General features: G+C 36.3%; 1 protein-coding gene across 1 annotated transcript; it reads left to right on the forward strand.

Moving 5' to 3' along the window:
- The first annotated feature begins 236 nt into the window (after positions 1–236).
- Positions 237–22,583, forward strand: LOC134537725 (uncharacterized). Its single transcript, XM_063378476.1, has 3 exons — positions 237–787; positions 5,242–5,453; positions 13,253–22,583. The coding sequence occupies exons 1-3, from the start codon at positions 518–520 to the stop codon at positions 14,511–14,513; spliced, it is 1,743 nt and encodes a 580-aa protein (XP_063234546.1). The 5' UTR covers positions 237–517; the 3' UTR covers positions 14,514–22,583.
- The last annotated feature ends 2,148 nt before the right edge of the window (positions 22,584–24,731 follow it).

Raw genomic sequence — 24,731 nt, forward strand, 5'->3', positions numbered from 1 at the left:
AGTGCAATACAAGCGAATATAAATATATTAAAAGGCTTGATCATTAAATTAACCTAGATCCTGATATCTTAACGGGACAAAACTATATTTATTTGGTTTTATCCTGTGTTGTTGGTAGTGTCGGAATAGTTTTAGTTGGATTTTTTCACAGTGGAAAAAAATTTTTTTGTTTAACTTTGGAGTGAACTTCGTTGGGACCATAGACTTGCTTTCACCCCATTCTACATATAATATCCATGGTTTTTTCTGTCAAAATGTCTACTGAGCATTTGACTGTCCATTTTCGTAAACAAAAGTTAATAACGTTCGAATGGAACATTTTAGACGCGAATTTTTTTTCTTAAAGTGCTGCTCATTGCGTGATTCTGAACGAATTAAGTTGATTTTTAATTGTACCATTGTTGGGATGCAGAGGTTATGAAAAATTATCGGTTTTGCTGGCTGGTACGACGTGGGATTGACTTTATTTTAAATCGTGTGGCTCCCGTAAATAATTGAACTGCGGCAAAATTCATTCATGGCAAAACCGACAATTAGGAAAGTGTGCCCGCCGGCCTCGGAACTTTCGGAAATAAAGATTAACATCCCGTGCCCCGAGGAGGGTTGCGGCGGACTGTTCTTCAACTCGGCCATGCTTGACATGCACCTCTTGAAGCACCACAAGAAGCTGAACAGCTGCCCGTCGAAGAGGGAGGATGTCTCCGTCCAGTACCACTGCCCCGTCGACTCGTGCCCCTATCACATGGGCTCGGAGCGGTTCTTCAAGTGCATGAAGTATCTGAAGCAGGTGATCCACCTGCCTTCTATTGCATACGTGTGTTGATATAATAACCATGTGTGTATTTAATTTTGGAATGGGGCTCATAATCGCAAACTGTTCTTTAATTTAGACGTGTCGGATTGAACATTCTATTCCTTGGAGTCTATTTTTATACTTTAGTTCGTCCTTAAAAAATAATTTGGTGATAAGGGCCCAGCTCTGACTACAGACCACATTACTCACAAAACAATAAACAGAAAAATTTAATGTTAACACATTAATATCAACAGCTCAGGGCAAGACATGAATTACCTAGCTACAATTTCGACTAGACCAAAAGAAACATAAGAAACACTTTGAGTACAAATAATGTTTGGGTTTATAGTCACAGAGGGAAAAACACCCTTCTGTTGATGTGTAGAAAATAATTCTAATGGGGTGTAAACAAATGGTTGGTAGTTAGCTGTAGAGACTAGCAACTCACTTAAATATTCTAGCAAAATTATTTTGGGTAATATTTACCCCATCATTCATTTCAGTAAATTTCTAGAGTATCGGCTTTTCCAAAAAAAAAAAAAATTATAAAATTTTGGTAAGTGTTTTTTGAACACTACAGACATTCCTCCATATAATCCTAAAACAGTGTTTGAAAATTTCTCTTGGATTCTGGGAAACTCACCGTTATTAGTGAAGAGGTGTATCATCTGCAGTGAGGAGCCGGCCACCATGTGCTTTAGTAGAAACGCCAAGACATTTTTCACAGAGAGAATGGCCTGATTGTTGCTGCCGCCCAACTATTTTCTTGGTAGGGCCTAAGGTAGATGTACCAGTAGTCGTCATGCTAAGAAGAGTTTTATAAAAAAAAAAAATTGTGTACATAACCATGTAGGTGTATTACTGCCCCTACATGTTTGTTTTTAACCTTAAACTTTACTCTACAATGCTATCCAACACTCTTCGATAAACACAAATTATTTTTGTAGATTTATAATTTTGAAAAAAGTGTGATTTCGAGCCAGTAGTCGTCATGCAAATTTTCGTGTTTGCCAGTGTTCGTCACATGTTTGTGCCAGTAGTCGTCATGTGCGATTTCGGCTGCATTAGTTTTAATTCATGGATCCAGAATGATAGTATTGTACTATTTGGGCTTCAAATTTTATTTGGTACTATATTTTAAACATCAAAATGGCATTTCATAAAGATCGTTCAGTAATATAATGAATAATCCTCATTAAATTTTTAATTTACTTACAGCACTCACGGAACAAAGAGGGACAGCACATAGAGCTGTAGCAAACCGAATGTATTCGTTACTGAGTAACGGGTGTGCCGTCTAGTAACGAGTAACGAAACGTTACACACGGCTGCATTTTGTTACTCGCATTTCTCGTATATTTTACGCATGTGCGCGCATATTCAATGAATTTACGATACAAAGAACGATGTTTGTTTATTAATAAAGTATAATTTGGAAATTCCTCGTCTAAGTTTTTTTACTGTTTATTAAAGGTATTATGTGTGTAGACAAAGTTTGAGATTGGAACAGAAACAACGTAACAAAGTATTTTTTTACAAATTAGAAATATGTATGTTTTTGTTTTTCACTATCGCGTATTTTCACGTTTTTTTTGTTCTTATCTTAAAAGAGATATAATAAAGCCGCTCTAATGAGATTTAATTGTTTCTTGGTTAACAAAAACTGTTTAATTATCAAATATTGTTAATTGTTTATAATCTATTTATTATTATTTACGCGACGTCATACTGTACGCGTACGCAATACGACTCAATTCGTTGCTGCAACATAACATAGCATGTTATGCGGTATCACAAGTAAAATATAAAAATGAATCAGGGCCCGCCCATCTTCCTACCCAAGGGCGATTTGCCTTTGTGTTTATCGGACAATGTGTTCCTTGGCACACTATTTTTTTCCGCTGCTCATTTTATACTCATACCATTCGCTACATCTTTAAGAGCAGCTTCCATGGCTGACTCTTCATACAACAGTATTTTCCGTTTTGGCATTTTGCCCTGTAATTAAAGAACGAGACACATTACAATGTTTAGTTTACTTATTAATGTCAAAATATATATCGAATGACCCATAAATTAATGTAAACAACAATGCCTACACAATTTTTGCAATCAATAAAGTAAAGTAATTTCCGACCCAGAAGTCGTCATACACATGCATCGGAAGTCGTCATAGGTGACGACTACTGGATCTGATCATAATAACGTACTTTGTCTATTAACAACAAAGAACCAATATTATTTAAGAACTTTAGGGTGTAACTTAGCACAACTTTAAATAAAATATCAAATGTACCAGTGCTCGTCAGGTATGACGAACACTAGCAATACAAGTTTTTTATTGATCCAGTTTTCGTCACCCTAACTAAATCATACAAAGAAAACGAATTTTTTTAAATAAACACTTTCACCTCTTCAAGAACATTTAACTAACACATTCAGCACAAAACATCACGAATAAACATGAAAAATTACAGAATTAGAAGTAAAAATGTGCACTAACGTCCTTAGTGTTTTAGTATAGGAATTCCCCTATTTATCTTCACTGCTCTACGAACTTTTGATGCACGGACTTTTTTTGATTGAAAATAGTGTTTGTTCCGAAAACTATTGTGGTAATTTCAGCTAGAACGTCGACCAAATTTTTGTCAATATTTAAGTTGGCGATATATTGAGCTACTTCTCTATTATTTACATTTGAAGTTGCTAGTGACGACCATTGGAGCAGTGACGAGTACCGGTGCACTTACCTTACTAGTTGCAACTTGATACTGTGGTTCTCCAGAGTATTCCTTCTAGGAATACAGCGTAGTTAGTCGGGATTGTTTTCTGTAAGGCTGGGATTTCTTCCCTTATGAGGCACATTTAGGATGAAAAACAGTTTTGGCCCAGGCCGTAACGTACCGACATTAAACACCACACTTGGCTACGTTGTATTCCTGAGGATCTCTGGAGAACACAAGATCAGGTTGCAGCTAGTATCAATTAAATAGTAAGACAGTAACAACAATCAGGCCAATCTTTTGTGGAAAACTGTCTCAGCTTTGTTATTAAATCACCACATAAATTTACGTCACTATAGCAATCACAGATTTGGCTGCTATACTGCACAGTCTACTTTAATTAATTTGTCTTTATAGTTGCAATTGCGAAAACATTTTACTTTACTTGCGGACTATTTTTCTCATTAATACCAAAAACTACACACAACTAGTACCAAAAAAGTTTACGTAGGGACTATTTTCCTTATTAATATACATTCACCCTTATAACAAGTAAGTAGGTACTTAGGATCAAAACAGATGCACAAATGCAGCAGACACATAGTTAAACATGGCGGTAATGTTTCTCGGACTCCAGTAAGAAATTTTCAAATGCTGTTTTAAGGGTAAATAGTTGGACTGTAGTGTTAAATAAAAAACTTTTGTAATGTTATTAATTTTTTTATGGGGAAAGCATCAACTGAAAAAATGTACTCCTATTTCCATAACAAAAATATCTGAAAATAGTATTTATGGATACTTTTAATGTTTCTTGATATTTATGAGAACTTATTGAAATAAAAACTACAATAAGATTTAAAAACAATAACCCTAAAAAATTTTCTTTCAATATTTGCAGTGTTTTTAAATTGCAGAATACTGTAACATATTTTCATAAGACACTATCAAAAATTAGCAGCATTCTTAATGCCGAATTTACTAGCCTCTTGAAAAAAAAAAAATGTGTAGCACATTAATTACTTGAAATATTGAAATAAGTATGCAATATCACACAAATTAACACACTAAATGTAGCAGAAATTATTATAGAAATTTACTATAGCCTACTACATAGTGTTTCAAAGCCATCAAAAGAAGAAAATATTTTGTATTTGTTACAACAAATACAATTTCACAATATCGTAAGCATTTGGTTGTGATTCAAAGTGACAAATGTTAAATCAACTAATTAAAACAATAAAATATAAGAAATAAACTATATATATCAAATAATTTATAACCAGTAAACACAATTTAAAGATTAATGAGCACCATTATATTAATTTAAATCCAACCAATTCTTACGATCAGCAAAAAAAATGTTCTCATTCGTACAACACAACACATGACAGTCACATAGGTACCTAAGCAGCTTCATTTACTGCGTAGAACATGGCAATAATGATAAACTAATATAAATAAAATAACTCTAAAATAACATTTTTTTCAGGAAATAAACTTCTTGCAATATTGCAACAGAATGTTTGGCCATAGTTAACAGTACTCAAATAGACTTTTTTTTATTTTTACAATTTTTTTAATTCAGAAGGGTTCTCCAGTAAAAATGACCATATAAATATATTCATGGTTCCTTGGAAAGAGTGAGTAAGTTAGATGGTAGATGAATGCGACACTTGTATATACCATGTTATGGGCACGTGTGTGTGGGACTGCTGGTTGCAGCACTTCTTGAAGGCTCACGCAGAGAAGAAGTTCTGCTGCGAGAAGTGTGGGAAAGGCTTCCCCACAGAGGCAGCCAGGAAGTACCACCTCCCGACTTGCGGGGTGGCATTTGTCTGCTCCTGCAAGAAGACCTACGGTTCGTACGGTGCGCTGGTAACGCATGCTAAGAGGACCTTCCACACGTTCGATAAGAAGTTCCGACTGTACGGAAGGTGAGTGAGGAATTCAATAGTCTTGGCAAAGTGGCAGGTCGTCCGAGATCACTGAATATGCCAAAATGGGACAATTCTCTGTTATTTAATTAGCTCCAGCCAATGTGAATTAAAGCATTAAAAGGCCTATACAGACAGTCTTCAGGGCGTGATTGTAGGGCCTTTTGTTAAGAAGAATTTGCAGCTTCCCATTACAGATAACACTGTCATTTTTTTTTGCGTGTATAGGGAAAGGAAGAATGGGTCGATCTATGATTTTTATAATGCTTTTAAAAATTCGTAACATAGGTAAAAATATTTCCGAATGTGTGGTTTTACGCAGCTGTTTTATGTATCGTGTGTAATGCATACAAAAAAAGTAGAAACACACAACGATAGAGTATTAATCGTTGATTAAAATGGTGTAAAAAAATACATAGGTCACCGCTGAAAAACTCCCAGAATTCTTCTACGACGAAATGCATTTCCGCACATTTATTCTGCCGGGAAGTGTCTCCCTCGCGCGGCGTATTCTTCAGCCGGCGACTGGAGCCGAGGAGTGGGGCTAGCGGCTGCTGTGAAGGCAGCGGAGGGGAAGTTCGTCTGACGGCTGCTCGGTCGCCTTATCAGCGCGTCGGGGTATCGGATATCGCGATAAGCACATGTGTTCTCAGGAATAGTGTCTACCACTGAGGCCGCCTGGTCGGGAAGGGTCATTCCATGCCAAATCAACCAGAAAATAATTTTTGGCATCACCATCTCAGTATTAAAAAAAACTCGGCAAATTAGCAGTAGGTGTGCAGAAAAGTGCATTAGCAAAGTTACAGCCCCCTGTGAATAATACTTTTTATACAGCAGGGTTGCCAACTTGTGGAAAAAGTGGAATTTTTGCTGCGCGAGGTCCAATAAAAATATTTGTAACTTCCTTTGTAGTTGAGGGAGAACCTTGATGTAGAGCTCAATAGAAAGCTAGAAAAGTGTACTTTGAGATAAAAATAAGTTTTACGAATTTTAAAAGAAATTTGTTTCAAGGTCATGTTCATGTAACCTGTGACCTTGAAAATTTTGAAAAGTATATTTTTGAAAAATGTGAAAAAATTATATGTTATGAAGTGCGTTATTGGTCTAAGTGACATAAGTTTCATTTTGGGATGGATCTGGGATCAAACACTAGAACATTGTGAATTAGGCCATGTTCACTAAAACTACTCTAGTAAGGCATTAACACAGTTCCACTTTTTTCACAAATTGGCAACCCTGCTGTATAAAAAGTATTATTCACAGGGGGCTGTAACTTTGAGAATTCACTTTCCTGCACCTGTACTGTTAAAGCCCTAAGTTTCATTGAATTCGGTGATGGTGATGTCAGCAGGTGAGTGAAATGGCATGGAATGACCCGGAAGTAATAAATTCTAGGATTCAGGCAGTTATTCTCAGAGAATCCTCAACCATTCTACGCCCACCATATCGCGCGGCGAGAAGACTCAGTAAGGCATACTCGGAGCCAAGTGGAGGTTACCTGTAGGCGGAAAAAGTTGAGCGACTGTTATTTTTACCCCTGGTTAGATCGATATTTGGCTTTGTAACAGCATCGAGAAGTACTATTATATGCACGATTTCTTTTTCAAGAATGGGTGAGAAAAGAAACTGGAGAAAATAAAGAAGAATCATCTTTATATTTATGCAACAAGAAAGAAAAATGAAGCTACTCATCTCAAAGCATACTGGAGTAAAAGGTCAGTTTGTTTTGTAATATGTCATACAAAATACAGATGGCGTTCATTAGCCTGCGTAGTCGAAACTTAGTCTACCTTGTGATATCTCACCTCCAACACCTTCCCCACCATAATGTTGAGTTATCTTAAATGAACAGTCGCATATTGAAAAGTTTATTTAATATATATATAGGTTAAATATGTATGTTTATGATATGTAATGCATCCATAAGTTATTAGTTTTGACAGGCTGAGCTCCCTGTTGGGAAGGGGGAGGGGGGAAACAAACTCTGGCTCCTCACAGTCGAAGCATATAATATGTGTTTGTATTAACGTTGTAGTATTAACCTTTAAAATGTGTAATGTGTACATTTTTTTATTTGGCACTGAATTATCAATTTATTCACAGGAAAAAAAACTATACCTAAACAAAACCATGTCAATGAAGAATTGGAAAACCAGAGCCTATCAAGAATTCACTGCAGCCATCAAGGACTGATTGAAAACGAAATAACTTCCGGAGTGCATGAAGTAGTCTACTATGAAGAAAGCTATCCGGCAAAGTGAGTAACTGTTTACATTTTATTTAAAACAAATCTAAGTTATTATTTTAGAGAAAGTAAGATTGGCAACACAAACAGTTCTATTAATTTAACAAATATGTTTTGGCCAAAATATACATAAGATTTTTGGTCTGTTCAGTTTAAGGTCATTTATTGCACAAAAATAAAGAAGTCGGTATTAAAAAGGTTAAATTTTATGCATTGCAGGAAAAAATTTAAACTTGATAGCTGCAGTTATCAAGTTCCGGAAGGTAGAGACTCACGATGTCACCTTGGCAGCCAGGGAGTAAAAACGGCACAAGAAATTTCTTCAAGAGAAAATGACACATCAGATGAAGAGAATAACTACTCTGTAACCAATGTCCTGCACAATGAAGATGGGCAGTGTATGTAAGTCCCTTAGCCCACTTTAAAAATAAGTTAATTACAAAGTGTTTTTAATACATGCTATTTTTCTTTCTTTAACTATTTTCTGAAAAATTGTTTACTTTTTTTCCTTCGTATCATTTGCACACGGTCGGGTAGTTATACTATTACACGAAACTAGACATTCTTTCGAAACTATATTTCTATCTAAATAAATCAATATAAATAGTTAAATGTTATTGCTACTGTAATGTGGCTCTTTCAGCTATACAGCCATGTCTTACACAGCAATGCAACCGCCTCTGAAACTATTTGAGACGGAAGCAGGATGTTCTTTCTGGTCAACCACCGAAGGAGCCATTGACATTCCATACGAGCTGGTGGACAGGAATGAGCCAACTGTAGACAGTAGATGTATCAACAATTCAGAGACAAGCAATCAGGTTAGCTGAATAACAATTATATTGCTTTTAATTATATTGACCTGTTAAAAAATTACAGTTAAGTTATAATTTAACTTTACGAATATACTTCAATTGAAAAATTACACAACTACTCAAACTACATAAAATGTTTTTTATCAGAAATTTCACTAAAAACAGGGCTAAAAAATGAATACAGTAAAAAATCTTATCCCCATTTAGTGACAATAGACAGCATCTTTTTTTGACCTTACTTAATAGTGATACACCATCCCCAGTTAAAACATAAACAGCATTCATAAGAACACTGACTTAAGCACTAAAAATGTTTATATTGTAGCAAGACTTTTCAAAGTATGCATTATACATTGGACAAAAAACTATTAAAAATACTACAGATACTAAAAGTACTTTTACTGCTATCAATATTCCTGTTTTATTCGTAACTTGGGAAAAAATAATATATACATATTTTATGCACATAGAAATATAACATGATTTTAGGTACATTAATAGATATAAGTTATTCAAAAATAATTTATTTATGAATGATTTCAGCCAAACAGTTTATTCATTACTTCAAGAAAATATCAACATTTGGATGAATATATTGAACATGTAAAGGAAGACAATGGTTTGATACTCCAAAAGCAGCAAACATCCACTATGGACCACAATGTCAACAGCCTGACATGGATCCAGAAACATTTGAGTAACAGATTCAAGCTTTCCTCAGTAGGTTACAACTAACACAAGAGGACCGTCAACAGTTAGAGAGAGACACAATTCTCCAGGCAGGAAGCAGAAAATGGCTTGAAACACGTAGAAAAATTCTAACAGCTTCGAATTTCGGGAAAGTCTGTCGTAGACGTGCATCAACAAGCTGCGTGAACTTAGTTCGCAGAATGGTTTATACCTCCGATATTTTGAACGTGCCTGCAATTGATCATGGTAAAAGGTTTGAGGTGATGGCTATAGAACTAGAAAAACAAGAAGGAATATAAGGTTGGAAAAAGTGGACTCTTCATTGACAAGGAATTGCCTTTCTTGGGTGCCACTCCGGAAGGTGTTATTGGAGAAAAGGGTCTTGCAGAAGTTAAGTGTCTATCATCTGCAATTGAAAAATATGTTACTGCAGCAGTTAAACAAGGGAACATCCGATATATGAGTATCGAAGGAGATGAACTGAAACTGAAAAAACACATTCATATTTTAATTAAGTTCAGGGACAGCTGCACATTTCAGAGGGAATATTGCATTTTTAGTGTTTGGACATCAGTGGAAAAAGAGATGGCAATATTTCGAATTGAAAGGGATGACAATTTTTGGAAACAAGAGATGGAACCACATCTTACAAAATTCTATTATAACTGCATTTTGCCAGAACTGGTGGAGCCTAGGCATACGAGGAGCATGGAAATTCGAGACCCTCCATACATTATTGACGCTATTGAAAAAAGAGCAAGAAAAAAATTTGCTGCTGTCAAGACTTGTTCAGCTGCTCATTAATTACCTCTGTAGCGTATCTTCTTAAAAAATGTGGGAATATAATATGTATTTTTTCTTAAAGTATTTATTGCGATATAACATTATTATATAAGAAAATTTAAACTCAGTGCGCTGTTAAATTATGCTTGTAAAAGCAGACCATCTAAATTTACTCAACTGTATCCATAAACTCATATGTTTTTTTGTCTTTGTGGTGTTTAAATGTGTTCAAATTCAATTATATTTGATTAAAGAAGATGTATTCGTACAACTTCATACATTAACTTTTTTTCTTCAAAAAAGCCAAAAATAATTTGTACAGATAAATCGATGATTGTTATTTTCTGAACAGTTATTGGGTGGAGATGCATACAAATATTATAAACAGCAAATTGTAAACAATCTAAACATGAACAGAATACAAGGTAGAAAAAATAACATGATTCTGTGCCATATTGAAAATGCATTTTGGCACAATAATTATCCTTACCACACTTCTTTTTAAAATAACTAATAATTGATATTGACAATGTTGCAAATATTATATTTCTAAAGGAATAAAGAGTTAAAAATACATGATATGACATGCTAAGTTATCGCGTCATTATTACAAAAAAAAACTATTCACAAACAACTGGTTTGTGTACGTTTGGAATAAAAACTGTGAACACTAGTCACTCACCGTAAAAGCCACACATCTTCCTGTATACTCACTTCATGTTATAGAATGGGGAAAGTCCGGGTGAACAAAATTACGATTTTTGCCTCATAACGTCACCACGTTTCGGATGACTTAAGACGACTAGTTCCGTAATTTTGCAAACTTCAAATACAATTTGCAGCAACAAATAGTACCTGTGACTATGTTATATGACTTCGTTGAGCTAAGAGATGCATTTCAACCTGTTGTTGAAACTAACATATTTTTATGTACGAATATTTGTTAACTGATTGTTGCATCAGTGCACGCTTCAATTCGTTTGTAGTCGTATGATAAATCGTAGTTTAGTACATACATTTAAATCTAATACGTATTTTATGATGAACGAAATTGTATGTATGTATATGTATGTATGTATGTATGTATATATGTATATATATATATATATATATATATATATATATATATATATATATATGTATATACCGGAAGGGTGAAAAATCATGTAAAATGTTGATGAGTTATTTCTGAAACCCAGTAATAATATAACTACGTTAGTACATAGTATAAAATTGAAAATTTGGAAAATATTATTCTTTATTTGATTGTAATCAAATTACTTCTTTGCTGGTGTACACGTAATAGCACACAACTTGAAGGTTAACCAGACCCAAGTGTATAACTGAATTATTAATTATTATATAACTCAAGTCACAACTTAATTATTTAAGTAAATCATTGCTTGCCAATAATTGGCACAAATCAATTTTAATTTCTTAGTCAGCAAGGTTTAAAACTACAAACGAAAAATTTCCCAGCAAGGAAGTGTGCATGTGTCCGCGTATGCGTACCTGTGTTGTTTATGCTTAGGTATGCGCACTTGCTATGCTATGTATGCATTATTTTTGACTAGGTAACACGTAGGCCTACATATTTCCGACTATGATATTAAAATATGTAATATTTTTTGGTTAAATATAACGGAAAATGCATTTGATTCGTTATATGGATATGAGTTTCGTAGTTTTGACAGCTCCATAGAACTTTCAATGAAAGTTCGGCGCAGCTCCGAAAGCTTGGAAAATGAGATCTCTGAGAAGAAATACTCCAGCCAATAGTCTTGTTTAGTGTAAATAACCTGGCCAGGGGAGAGAATTGGGAGGTTGGTGGGCAATGCGCTCAACACAACGCCAAGTGCAGCCTTTATCCACTGACGTATAGTAAATAACTGTGCCTCGAAGGTAACGCGACACCGCGACAACACGAGACTCGAGGACAGAGCGATAGCGGGTACGGAACACCGCGATCTTTCCTAAAAAGTCACTGCAAGCTGGAATGCCGGCGGGGTGGAAAGTGTTTCCCCCACTCCGCCTCCCAGTCGAAGTGACGCGCCGCCAAGATAACCAATCCACGTCTCCTCCTTCCAGCTTTGTCCCGCCCACCCTGCACGATGTCGTAAGCGCAGAACCCGCTGGCGGAGTTGCGCCCTGTCTGTATAGGCCTCTTAAGGGGCTTGCTTAGCCAGGGCTGTGTTAGTTTTATTGAGGTGGGGTGATAAGTGTGACTTTCACTTGTGCATCTAGCGTGGTATCACCAATAAGCACAAGGCTTTGAACTGCGCAATCTTATCATTGTGCATAGGGTATACCTGTGAGTGGTAACCATTACATTAAATGGCGGAGAAATGAAGATTAAGGTATAATGCAAGTCCCTCAAGTGCTTTCAAGAATCTTTTCCTGGGTGTTTAATGGCTAAAAGTTATTCTGCAAATTCCTTAGAAATGCAGTCTAATAATGAAACATGGAAACAGAACTACTCATCCGCCCTTAGTGTATTATTAAAATATTTTCATAAACAGACATCGCTTATGTATCATGAGCAGTTTTAACTGTTTTTTACTGAAGCTTTGCACAAAGTATGTGTGCCCTGGTAGGCTGGCCCTTAAAAGGGTAAAAAGGCCACAGAGGGCACGGCATGCAGTTACCAAGTAAGATCATATTAATGGGCAGAATGTGGTTATGGCTTGGTGGCCAGATCACTTGTCCCCGATCAAGGCAGTTAGGTACAGTTCGTGGCAGGGTCGAACCTGGAGTTTTCAAAGTGGGAACATAGTGACATTGCTGTGAGCCAGTGGATTTTCTCTAGGCTTCAGTTTCCTCCACTCATTCATTTGTCAGCACTCCATTTTCATCTCATCACATCTCATTATCTAATGACTCGTTGTTGACGAAACAGTAAACCCATTTATCCATCATCATTGCCAGACAAATATTTGTCCACAATTGTTTCTCATCTCAAGTGGGTTCCCAAGAGCAGGGTCCCCTCAGCCACTTCATCTTCTGGTTGTCCGGAGGAGTAAAAGTGTTAGCATGCATACAACTGACATCTTTTTTTAGTGTAGTACTCCCTCTATGTAAAATTTTATTACTTGTAATGTCACTGTTTTTTAAATTTTATTTATTTAAAAAATCTAGCAATACTCTTATAGAGTTTCAGAGCACTTAAGTATGCTGTGGCACAGTGGTTGAGAAACCTTGTTCAAGTAACCACCGCCATTTATAAAAGATTCTGGAGAGCTGAGATTATTGTGTTTATGTTTTAACAGAAGTTCGGCGAACAACATGGTGGAGGCAGAAAGATTAATGAAGTCGCAAGACATAAAGTTTGCCCCTGCGACGGTGGCGGTATCAATCCAGCTGCTGGCCGCTGTGGCGCTCAACGAGTTGTCGCACCCCGCCGCGAAAGCTTCCCAGAACAAGGAGGTGCAGACAGAACCAAGCTACGTGGAGGGCAAGCGTGCCAGAAGGAGCCCCCAGAAGGCCGGTGAGAGGGCGGCCAAGAGGCGAACGTCCGCGCAGACCCAGACGGGCTCCGTCTCCCGCCACAAGCAGCCCAAGATCAGTGCCCAGACCCAGACTAGTGGGGACTGCATCCTGAAGAAAGCGATGCAGGCTGCGGACATCCCAGTGGCTCACGGAGGCCCCGGCCCTGGCACGAAGCAGCCCGCACAGGCGAGGCGTCGGAGGAAGAGCATGGAGACGCAGACTTCTGGCCGGCTGGACAAGACCTCCAAGGACAAGCACTTGATGTCCACGAGCGGGGGTTCGTTCGACATGTCTCTATCGGAACTGTTCTCGACCGAGAGGAACACCTCGAGCACACAGACCATCCCTGGGCCGGCGGCCTTCCAGACAGACACGCTCAGCAGTTTGACACAGACCGACATGAATGAGCCCAGTTTGTGTGAGCCCGCCTCGCTACTGGCCATGGACTCTTATGCTAAGCCCTTGGGAAGCCTAAACAGTTTCTTTGACGACAGCCTGGAAGGGGTGCCCAAGCTGGAGTCGTGTTTCCAGGCGGAAGACGCTAGCCTGATGGGCGACGAGCCGGGCTACTCGGAGCAGCAGATCGAGAGCATCCTGACGCGTAACCAGGAGGTGATGCTGGGGGGCACGGGCTCGTGCAGCACGGAGACTCAGACGGAGGTCGACTTGGGCGAGGGCTGCTCCCCACACGATGACCTGCCCTTCACACTTTGCTTGAACAATGAGACACAGACGACAGAAGACTTCTCCTGCTTCGACGACCTGCTCTACTCGAACATGTGCACGCAGACGTGCGATGACGCCATGTTCCTGGACTTTGACTTCAACAGCATCGAGACCCAGACGGTCGGCTCTGTGTACAGGGAAGATCTGACTTTTGCGTCTGCAGAAACGCAGACGCCCTTCTCGGATGCATCGCTTGTAGCCCACGACTCTCCGGCTTCATGGTTGTCCGAGATGAGCAACATGGAAACTCAGACGGATGTGGACAGCCTGATTGCAGAGTTATCGAAGAATGATACAAACCACAAACTGTTATGAGGGTTCCTGGAATATATGTAGTTTCGACAGGCTGCATATTTTTCCCAGAGGAATGCTCTGCTGAAGCTAGTCAGTTTGATGATGAAACAGTGAGATTTGAAGAAGAGTTAAAATAAAAATTATATGTTTTTGTTATGCATAGATATGCAAGAAATTAAGAAAATGGCCATTGGTTATATATTTATTTAAATTGTTATTTATAGTTGACCAATGAATATTTTTATTGAAATTCAAAGTGAATTGTAAATAATCTTTTATTTATAGTTAAAAATTTAGGTTTTTGATATGAATGCTTGGTGCCAGTAGTAATATAGTTTATTGTGTGCCAAAATCACTTGGTGCTTCAAATAGTTCATATTTGTTTTTGCGTGGTTTGTATATTTATAGTGAAGCCTTGATTCTTAATAGAAACAAATACTATCATAAAATGAAATAGGGAAATACTATAAAATAACTTTGCATAAAATAAGACTGGATTTGTAATCAGGTTACATATCTGGAGGAAAGCAGCAAGACACAAGTTTTTAAGTAGTATTTAATGCTCTCAATATATGGTGAAGTATCATTAAAATATGACTTTTTTTATCTTGTATGTTATAAAGTAATTATTATTAATACTGTTTTCAATAGATGTGTATAGATGAGAGCTAAATTTATGATGCATTTGAAAGTGTGATTGGCTTGCAAAATATTATTGCCGATGTTCAACACTTGCTTTTTAATATGTCTATATAATAATTATGTGCTCATTATGATTGCAAATTTTGCTGTAATTTTACTGTTCAATAAATGGCCAATCATCTAAAATATAAGTAATACGAAAATGTTAGATTTCCTCATTGTGAAAATATTTAGTATTCAGCACTGGGTAGAGAATGATTGTGGTTTAACTTCACAAAAGAAATCTATGTGTGTGTTTGAAGGTGAATAGAGAATAGAGTAAAATTGTTGAACTAAAAGTATGTAGTGTGTTTTGTAATCTAAGAGAGTTCTTCACTGTGTTATGGTAATTTAATATATTGCCATTGCACAAAACATGGGGCAGCTCTCTCAACCTCGTACTGCTTGCCACATGTACAAAAGTTTTGTGTTGTTATTACAGTTGGATGCTCTGCTTTTCTTGTATGCCTCATATTCCAGATGGAAATATGTTGTATACTAATTGAGACTAGTAATTATGTCATTCACTTTAAAATCATAGTAGGTGGTGTGAATTATTGTAAAGTGTGTTGTTTGGATTGGAATGAAATGAAGTTATTTGAGTTCTTTCAGGAAAATTATTTAGTGTAATTGATGTGGATTAGTTTCTTAGACAAAAATAAGTGCTAGTATTAAGGTGTGTCTTATTTGTTCATTGTTAATAAATTAGGGTTATCTTAAATTAACTCCTAAAGTGTACTGAATTAAATGTTTGTGCAAGTGTAGAATCAGTATTTCTGAGACACTGGGTAGTGTGGGGAGGGTTGCTCTATGGTTTAGCCCTTATTTTGTGACTCGGCAAAAAGCATTAGTCTCACGTAAACAATATGTTTTTACTGGCAGTTTCTGGGTGAGACTTGTATCTAATGCTTCTTCAAGACTGAGTGTTCTACTCCACTTCAGGTATTGTTTGAAAAATATTTTTAAAAAATGTGTTATGCAAATTTACCTCAATGGACCCTATGGGAACCACTCAAATCTCATAAATGAAAATGTACTGAAAATCATTACAAGAGACATAGTTCAAACTTTATATTATGCACATTAATCAGTCATGCATAGGTACAAGAAATACATAAATGTGTGTATATGAGGTGTGTGTGGGGCACAACGTCCTAATTAATTTTTTTTGTAAAATATTTCTTATCTCTACTAATCTCTTAAAGTTAAAGTGGAAAATATATGAACCTAGCAAGGAATTTATTTTAATGCTCTCAATTTTTCATATATTGTCTAATAGCTGTTATATTATGGGTATATGTACGTGGTTTAAATGTTTTAAAGTTTACCAAATTAATTGCCCTCCCCCCAAATGTCTCTCAATGATGTATTCTTAGTGCATATAAATTGTTTTTGTAGAAGTTGTGCTTTTTGTAATATTGTTTTTGTAGTTTGTGAAAAATAGTTTAATCTGTAGAGTGAATTTTGTGGCATGGAATTTGTGTTCATTTTAAACTTGGTTTTCCTTTTTGAATACCAAGTGAGGCCAACCTTACGGAGCAAGTGGTTATTGTCTACACATAGCATGTGCAAATGCTGCCTAGGACACATGGTATTATATTGCAACGTTAGTGTTATAAGCTTTTAAGAGATGGAATGGCAGCCGTGGTCAAGACCTTTTAAGATGGCTGGGTTTGTTGGGTGAGAATAATCTTATAGCATCAGTACTGCTCAGGCATAGCTGCAGTAATTTATACCAGATAAATTTTTCATCTTAGATATAAAATACACTAATTGCTTTGTCTATATTTGCATTGAGGTATCACTTGTCTAGCCAAATTATGGTTCGCTGAACAAAATAGCTTTCTTGGATTAAGATAAACAGTAGTCTTGATTAACCAAAATAATGTAAACAGCGTCAATCTCGGATAAGCTAAATCTTCATAATCCAGATATACCTATTAAGAAAATATTCTTTGTTTTCAGTTACAGTGGTATCATTTTTTGAGGTAATGTTTTTTTCATCTTTTCTTCAGTGTAGATATTTTCACTTCACTCCATGATTTTCCCAGCCAGTATATGGCAACTTTGAGGTTAACTTTTGTTAGGTTTTTGACAATAGATCATTTTGTAGGTTCTCAAGCAGATGTTTTCTTGTTTGCTTGTAATGGAGCTGTAGCTCGGCTTGGATAATGCAGAACCTCAGTTTATCTAATCTCGGTTGATCAAGACTCTATTGTACTTATTTTTTACGGAATAATAATTAATCTATGAATAGAGGTCACTGTATGTATTTGCATGAGTGTAGCTGCAGTTTCTGGGGCGTTTATAACTCTCCGTCCAAATCTTTGCATACCAGTGATTCATAGTCGCTTATTTCCCCAACCAGCTCTCCCATAGTTGTAGTGTTGGGAAGATCCTGTTTTGCTTTATGTTCCATTCAAACAGCATGAGCCCTTATGAAGTAAAGTCAGAATGCAAAAACAGTAGCACACAATTGTGTAATATTAATATAAATGCTTTGAAGTACAGTATATTAAAATCCACTAGTCCTGTAAATTTAAATAAGAGGGGGAGAAAATCAAAATGGCAAGCCTTTACACTTGCTTGTCTGAATATGTTAACGAACCCACATTTGTTTTCCCATGCATTAAATATCAGCAGTATTAATGTTAGTTTTTTAATGTTTTTAGTAGAGTGCAGTAAATATAAATTAGTAATCTCACACCATCAGCTATAGTAAAAATTATTAAAAGCTTGAACACACCTCTTTTTTTGTAGAAAAAGGAAGGGGTTGGAAAGCAAGTGGAAGTAGAGGTACTTGCGGAGATTACGGAAGAAGCAGAAGGAATTCCCAGATTGATAGGAAGGAAAATTTGCCAGGGAGAAGATTGTCGCACTCGTCATGCATGAGCGTGATAGCTCAGAGTAGGCCATGCACTGTGTGAACAGCAGTAGTGGAAGAAAGTGAAACTACTGGAGGCTTAGAGAGAAAGAGAGATACCAGGGGAGTGGTGGGAAGATAGAGTAAAGAGGCAGCCATTCTCAAGGCTGACTGGAAATAGCTGTGGGCAACAATAACACACAACTAAATGTGTTTGGGAATATTCTTCGTTGTAGACGTGTTAGTAACAGAGTTCCAAGAAGACTGCTTTGAAGGCTACTGAAGTACCACTGAAACTGTCATCTTCAAGCCATGCACGTGTGTGAATACATGAAACGTGCTGGTTGCGCGGAGGTGAACAAGTTAGTCAGTCTAGGAACTTTCCGATCGTACCTTTTGCCACGTGTGGGTAAATTCAACTGTAATTAGTACTCAACTTATAAACAATGTGTGCTTTTTTAGAACTCTAATGAATATCCAAGGATCATAAATGTTTTAATTATTTTTGATGTGTAACATCTAAGCTCTCTGTTTACGGCATTTGGTAGTAGTAATTTCGTGAATGCGATGGAAATGGGTAACAGGAAGTAGGGAGAAGCGCATGCCATGGCGTTTAAAAAAGAGAGGGCGGAAGGGAGAAAGAAAAAGAAGAGAGAGCTGTTTTTCATTAGTTTTGCTAACAGTAGGCTGGAACAGCATGAAGCATTGCCATGTGGCTTTTCTAATATGTTATAAATATGTTGTGAAATAATAATGTATATTTTATAATACAAATTCAATAAATAATAAGTGTTGTATTAATATGTGTTGTATTAATACATAATTTGTGACGCAGTAGGTTAGATGTTGCACATCACAGACGAGTACTGAAAAACTCACTTTTTTAAAATTATTTAGTATTGACAGTAGTGGTAGCCTTTTAATGAATTAGGAACATTGAAATATACATGTCAAGGAACAAGGTTCATAAATAGGATGGAAGAAGAGCAATGAAAAGCACTCATGCAATAGACTGGTTTAGACCCCACAATCTGCCGAGTGCAATTCAGATGTGCTTAGGCACGATCAGATGGTCTTGAAAATCAAAATGCTTGGCGAACTTTCTGTATGCAGCTTTCTTAAACAGTATGAAATGGCTCTGCACCTCTTAACTGTGACCAATGTTGTTTTTACTATTCAGTTTCTGACCTCAATTCCTGGTTTGACTCGGTTCGTAAGCATGGAGCCGATGCGGCGTGGTTCGGAACTACTAATCGTGCAAGTCTGTTACCTTGAGCATCCGAGATAACCTGCTTATGTAATAATCCTACCTTCAACTTTTTTATCATTTAGTTTGTATAGACAAATGGTATAGATAAATGTTTTAGGGCTCTGCACGTACTCATTATAGCCTTTCTGTTCTTCTGTTCATACAGCTTTTGTTATGTAAGAACTGTTGCACTACCCTCATGGTTTGCAATTTCTCAAATTATTATGATATCCAATCCCAATAATAATGATTGCAATGAGAAAAATACATTTCTGGCACTGTTTTGTAAATAACATAAAAACAAACTAAAATTTTCAAATTAATAATTCTGGGGAATAGGTTTTTTATGTATAAAAGTACATCTATTATGCACTGATTGCAAACACTTTGGTAAAAAGAATTTAAAGGAAAATGCTTATTTTAAAATGTTTTACTACACAATAAAACATACAATTCTAAGAAAAGTTTTTTTTAGTATTTTGGTAGAACTTTAATCAACTTGTCTCTAAATGTGACAATCTGTTTTTTGCATGCTTTAGTTCAAATTATGATGGTACCTGTTTATAGACAGTATACAGTTTTTTTTTGTGTGTGAAAATTGTTTTTAAGTGAAATGTGGTACTGAAATATTTGAAATTGCTATCTGGCCTAGTTCGCCTGTGTTAAACATTGACTGGACAAACTGAAGCTGGCTGGACATGCTCTTGCTGTCAGTACTGAGATTTTATTTTAAATATTTTGTTTACTGTTTTACCATTGATTGTACAAGTGCAAGAAAATGTTTTTTTCCCCCACCGAACTGATTTGTTGAATTATTTTTATGAACATTGCCAACTTTTTTGACACAGAGTGGTAGTATATAACACCTATGTTGAAAATCTTGGTGTTTAAAGCATGTTTTTCTCAGATAATGGAAATGCTACTCAGACGTAGAAAGTATTATAAGTTTAATCGTTTCCATGTACTATTACCATTGTGCATTTTTAAGGTAATTTTTATACTTATTCACTGTTCTACTTTAGTCAGTAGTGTTAGGTGTATATTGGGTGTATTTTTGGCCAGTGAAAAAAAGATGTATGTTGTTTATTAAAAATAATAATGTGAAATTATTTGAAAACTTTGAGACTCATTTAGAATTATGGTTGAAGCACTCTAAGTTTATGTCATGCAATGAACATAATTTCATGAGGAAAAAATGTTTGATTTTTTTTTATATTAACACACTTGATTTAATGAGGTGTGTATTTATTATTGTTATTTACCTTAACACAATATATATGTGGTCAGTGTAACATTTGAGTGCCCAGACTCCTCTGCTGTTCGAGGGTAGAGATGTGCTGAATGCATTGGCATAGATGCGAGACTTTCTGTGGTTCTCACTGTCGTACTTCTATGCTTCTGATCTCCAGTTATGTAGTACGTCCCACAAGTAAGTGCACCTTGACAGATAACTTCATCATTGTTTAATGTTTGAAAGGTAAATATTTTTGCCATCATTTCTGAGCAAAATACTAGTAAATGATTGGCTAGTCAGTTTCTTTGGAAAAACCAATACTTCATTTTATTTACTGGAATAAATTGTGTGAAGTGACTTCTTGGCAACTCAAGTGAATCTATCACAAAAGGACACTCGCTGATGGTACGCACTACAGCTGAAGGGCATGCCTGACAACTGCAATGATATTCTGTTGGTTCATTGCCACGGACATGCCATTTCGTGGGACAGTTGGTCGTTCTGTAGCCAACAGCATAGTGAAGGTATTTGCATGTCTGGTATTTGTGAAGGCAGTTTTGTAATATTCTGTAACATCACGAGTGTTAACATATTAATTGTATCACATTCAAGATTTTCAAAAGATGAAAATGCATGACAGTGTAATTTTACTAAGTGTACCATTTAAAGAAATTAATTTTTTTGTGTGAATTAAGATGTCTATTCTGGGAGTTGGTGTAATGTACCTTAGTCACAATGTTTATATGTGATGTTTATGTGCACAGATTGTGTGCCAGGGGTGTGTGTTAAAATATTGCATTAAAATTGTTATAGTATTTGTTATCTTGTAAGCACAAGATAGGATAAACTACAAGCGTTCCATGGATTAGTAAATCCTGTATTACCATTAATTTCCTTGAATGACAATGTTTCTAACTTAGAAAACTGTGTGCAATATGGATTTGTTTTTGTGTATGTCAACATAATCGTGTCTGTACGTTTCTTAAGGAAAGTTTTGTGATGCGTCACATTTTTTACTAGTAGGGTACCTGAACACAGATCTTATCCTATGCTACAAATTGCTGTGATCTGCTTGCTTCCTCACACATAACATAAAGTTTGATCAATTGCAACTTCTTTAGTGATAAAAAGCTAGTTGGAAACAACTACTATAAATAATAGTTCAAAACTTTCTTCCTCAATTGAGAACTGTGAATGTTCTCCAGAAATATCTGTGCTAAATGACTAGCACTGCAGCAGGTGGCATAACTCGGGCCAGCCCGCACGCACTGAAGTGGCTAGGCACGGATCGTGCTGAGGCAGAACTATCGAGGATTCCAAGACAGTGAACAAGTTGGGTTTTATCATTTTCCCCAGGAAACCGCACCATTTTGTGACATGTTTGATCAAACCACAGGCATTCATTTCTATTTAGCATTTAGTGGTGTATATTGAACTGACTAATATACGCTCACACCACCTTCAACAACCCTTCTATGAGCATGTTTAGTTTTATTTTGACGTAGTATGTTTACACACCACAAGTCATTGAACCAAGTCTTGTGTTCACTTAGATTACATAATATAGATTTACATTATACTACATAGTATTAAATAGTTGAAGTTTGTAGCACATGAAATCAAATTGTGTAAACTGAATCATACAGTGTTAATGCACACATTTCACTGCCATTACGTTTTCTGCCTATACAAAGGCTGCTAAGAGATAGTAGGTTGACGTGTACAAATATAGCTCGAAGCAAGTTCTCACTTAATTTAATTTTTTTTTTTGTCGCATGTCAGAAAGTTGCAGATTGTTATCTTAGTTGTTCCTGTAGAGTAATTTTAGCATTAAGGCCGACGCTTGACAGAGTCGGTTATGAGGCCTGTGTTTTGTGTTTGTCTTCTGCAGCTGTTTGTGTAGTTTGTAGCTTGCATTTCCACTGTTGTGTGAACTGCCTGTATTGTTTGTTTCCTTAGTACGAATCTGTCTACAGTTTTTATTAGAGTTGTTTTAGGGTAAGATAAAGTTGTAGAGATGAAGCTATAAACCCATAGTTGCCACAACAGAAAAAAAAAATAAAAGAATCTGGTTGCACTTTATTGCAGCCAATAATATTGTTAATCTCAACTTTTTTGCAGCTCAAATGCATCTCAGAAGTAATTTCTTCTGCTATGTTGTTCTATTCACACCGATATTTGTTATTGGTATTTGCATAATGTAACTAATGGATGCTATATAATGCTCTTTAACACCTTAATGAATTTTTATTTAGTAACCTATGTTTGGTATATGTATATAAAAATTGTGAAATTTCAGAGTCAATCCTTGAATAACTCAAGCAGTGAACGCTTAGAACTGTAAACCAGCGGACTAACCACCTAGCAAAACTCCCTACTGTTTTTTTTCTCTTCTAAATTCTTACAACCATGTGTGTAATTCAAATTAATTTAACTCAAGATATTAGGATAAACTTAGCCAAAAATAAGCTAAACTCTCTTTCTCGTAAATTGCATATATTTGCCTTGCAGGTTTGAGCACCCTACTGGCATAGGCACAAGCAATTTACTGTGACTGCTTTATTTACAAAATGCTATTGTAGTGTCATAATAAACTCTGTATTTGTTTAAGTCTTGGAAAAAAAAATCATGGTATTAGCTAATTTTTTCATCATTGTATTGTCAAAATCTTGAAACACATTTGAAAATGTTAACTATTGAAGACAATATGTAAGATGATATTTTGAATTATTTATTCGGCTGCCCAAATTATCCAGCAGTGCTGTTCTGTCTTTGCTAGGAAATAATCATAAAATCTAACCTCGCAAATAGTTGAATTTGACTATTGCATATTGATTGTTAAAAATTAATTAGCTCATATTGTTATGTTAGCATTAGAATATAGCCCTCTTTTTGCACTGAAAGGGAGTTTAACTTTCCCCAAGCCCTAATTCTTTATTCCTGAATTTTTTGCAGTTCGTAATGTTTAGAAAATAATGAAATCAAGTTATGACTATTCAAGTATTGACTTAATAAGGAAATGTTTACACATTAGTAAATTAAGTACGTAGTGGTAGAAGTGTTGGTAGTTAAATTATTAACTCCTGTACAAGAATTTTGAGTTGAAAATTGGGGAATTTTGATATTTAACTGTAATAAATTACCTAGCCTATAAATTGAACTTAATGCTAAGCTTTTATTAGGGTTTTACAGTGTAGAAAGTGCTTAAACTTGGTGACAGTGTGCATCCCTTGATATTTGATTTGATAGAAAGTGATGTGCAGCCGTCATTCGCTGAGAACTGCTTGCATTTGATTTTTATGACTACACAAAATTTGAATGAAATGTCCTGTCTTTTTTTTAGGTTTTTTCGAACTGTTCAGATTTCTCTGTGATTTTCCAGCTCTCCAGGTCCGTGGTCATGCCGTGTATGTAGCCTTAGAAAGAACTAAGCAGATTCTACTTGGCAACAGTGGGTTGGGTGCCATCTCTCGTGTACTTTACGCACTGCCGAATTTAAAAGACTTGACGGTACGAGCCCCCTATGTTACTCTAAGAAAAAAACTATTTGGCTTAGATAATGTCCTCGTTACATCGTCATGCCAAGGGCAACAGTCAAGCTATTTAATGCTGGGTTAATGTTTCTTTCCACGTATTGCATACTGTTTATAGTCAGTGTGTTCACCCCTCCTCCTGATGTGCTGCATCTAAGTTCAGAAATCAGGAAGCGGGAAAGATAAGATAGGGTGTTTTTTTTTGTCACCGGGACATTTCAAGAATACTCAGTTTTGGATACATAATCCCCAGCTTGTTTTTCGCCACTAACGTGAAGTCCCTAAGATCGGTTTCAGAATGGCCACTAGCCTTGAGCTGCAGTTCATCTTCAAACCTCACAGGTGTGACCAACCAAACTCCCCTTGTTCAAGGCAGCTGTAGCTAACGGCAGAGTTGAGCAGAGACCGCCAGCACCACCGCGGTGGCTGGTGTAGCTCTCGTCCCCCAAGCAAGGGCTCGTACCTTCCACCGGTGCTCACTGGAACCTTACCTGGTCGTCTCCAAGTTACATCAGTCAAAGAGCCAACATGCAGCAAAAAAAAAGCTTTGCAATGCTCAAACATCTTGCAAATAGTACTTCAGTTATGCTCTAGTTGTTTTTGAATTGAATGGCCTGAATTATTACAAAGATTTTGTAGATCTGTCTATTTATTGTTCATGCTACAATTGAAGTAATAA

This window comes from Bacillus rossius, chromosome 1 (assembly GCF_032445375.1).
Source record: "Bacillus rossius redtenbacheri isolate Brsri chromosome 1, Brsri_v3, whole genome shotgun sequence".
Lineage (NCBI taxonomy): Eukaryota > Metazoa > Arthropoda > Insecta > Phasmatodea > Bacillidae > Bacillus > Bacillus rossius.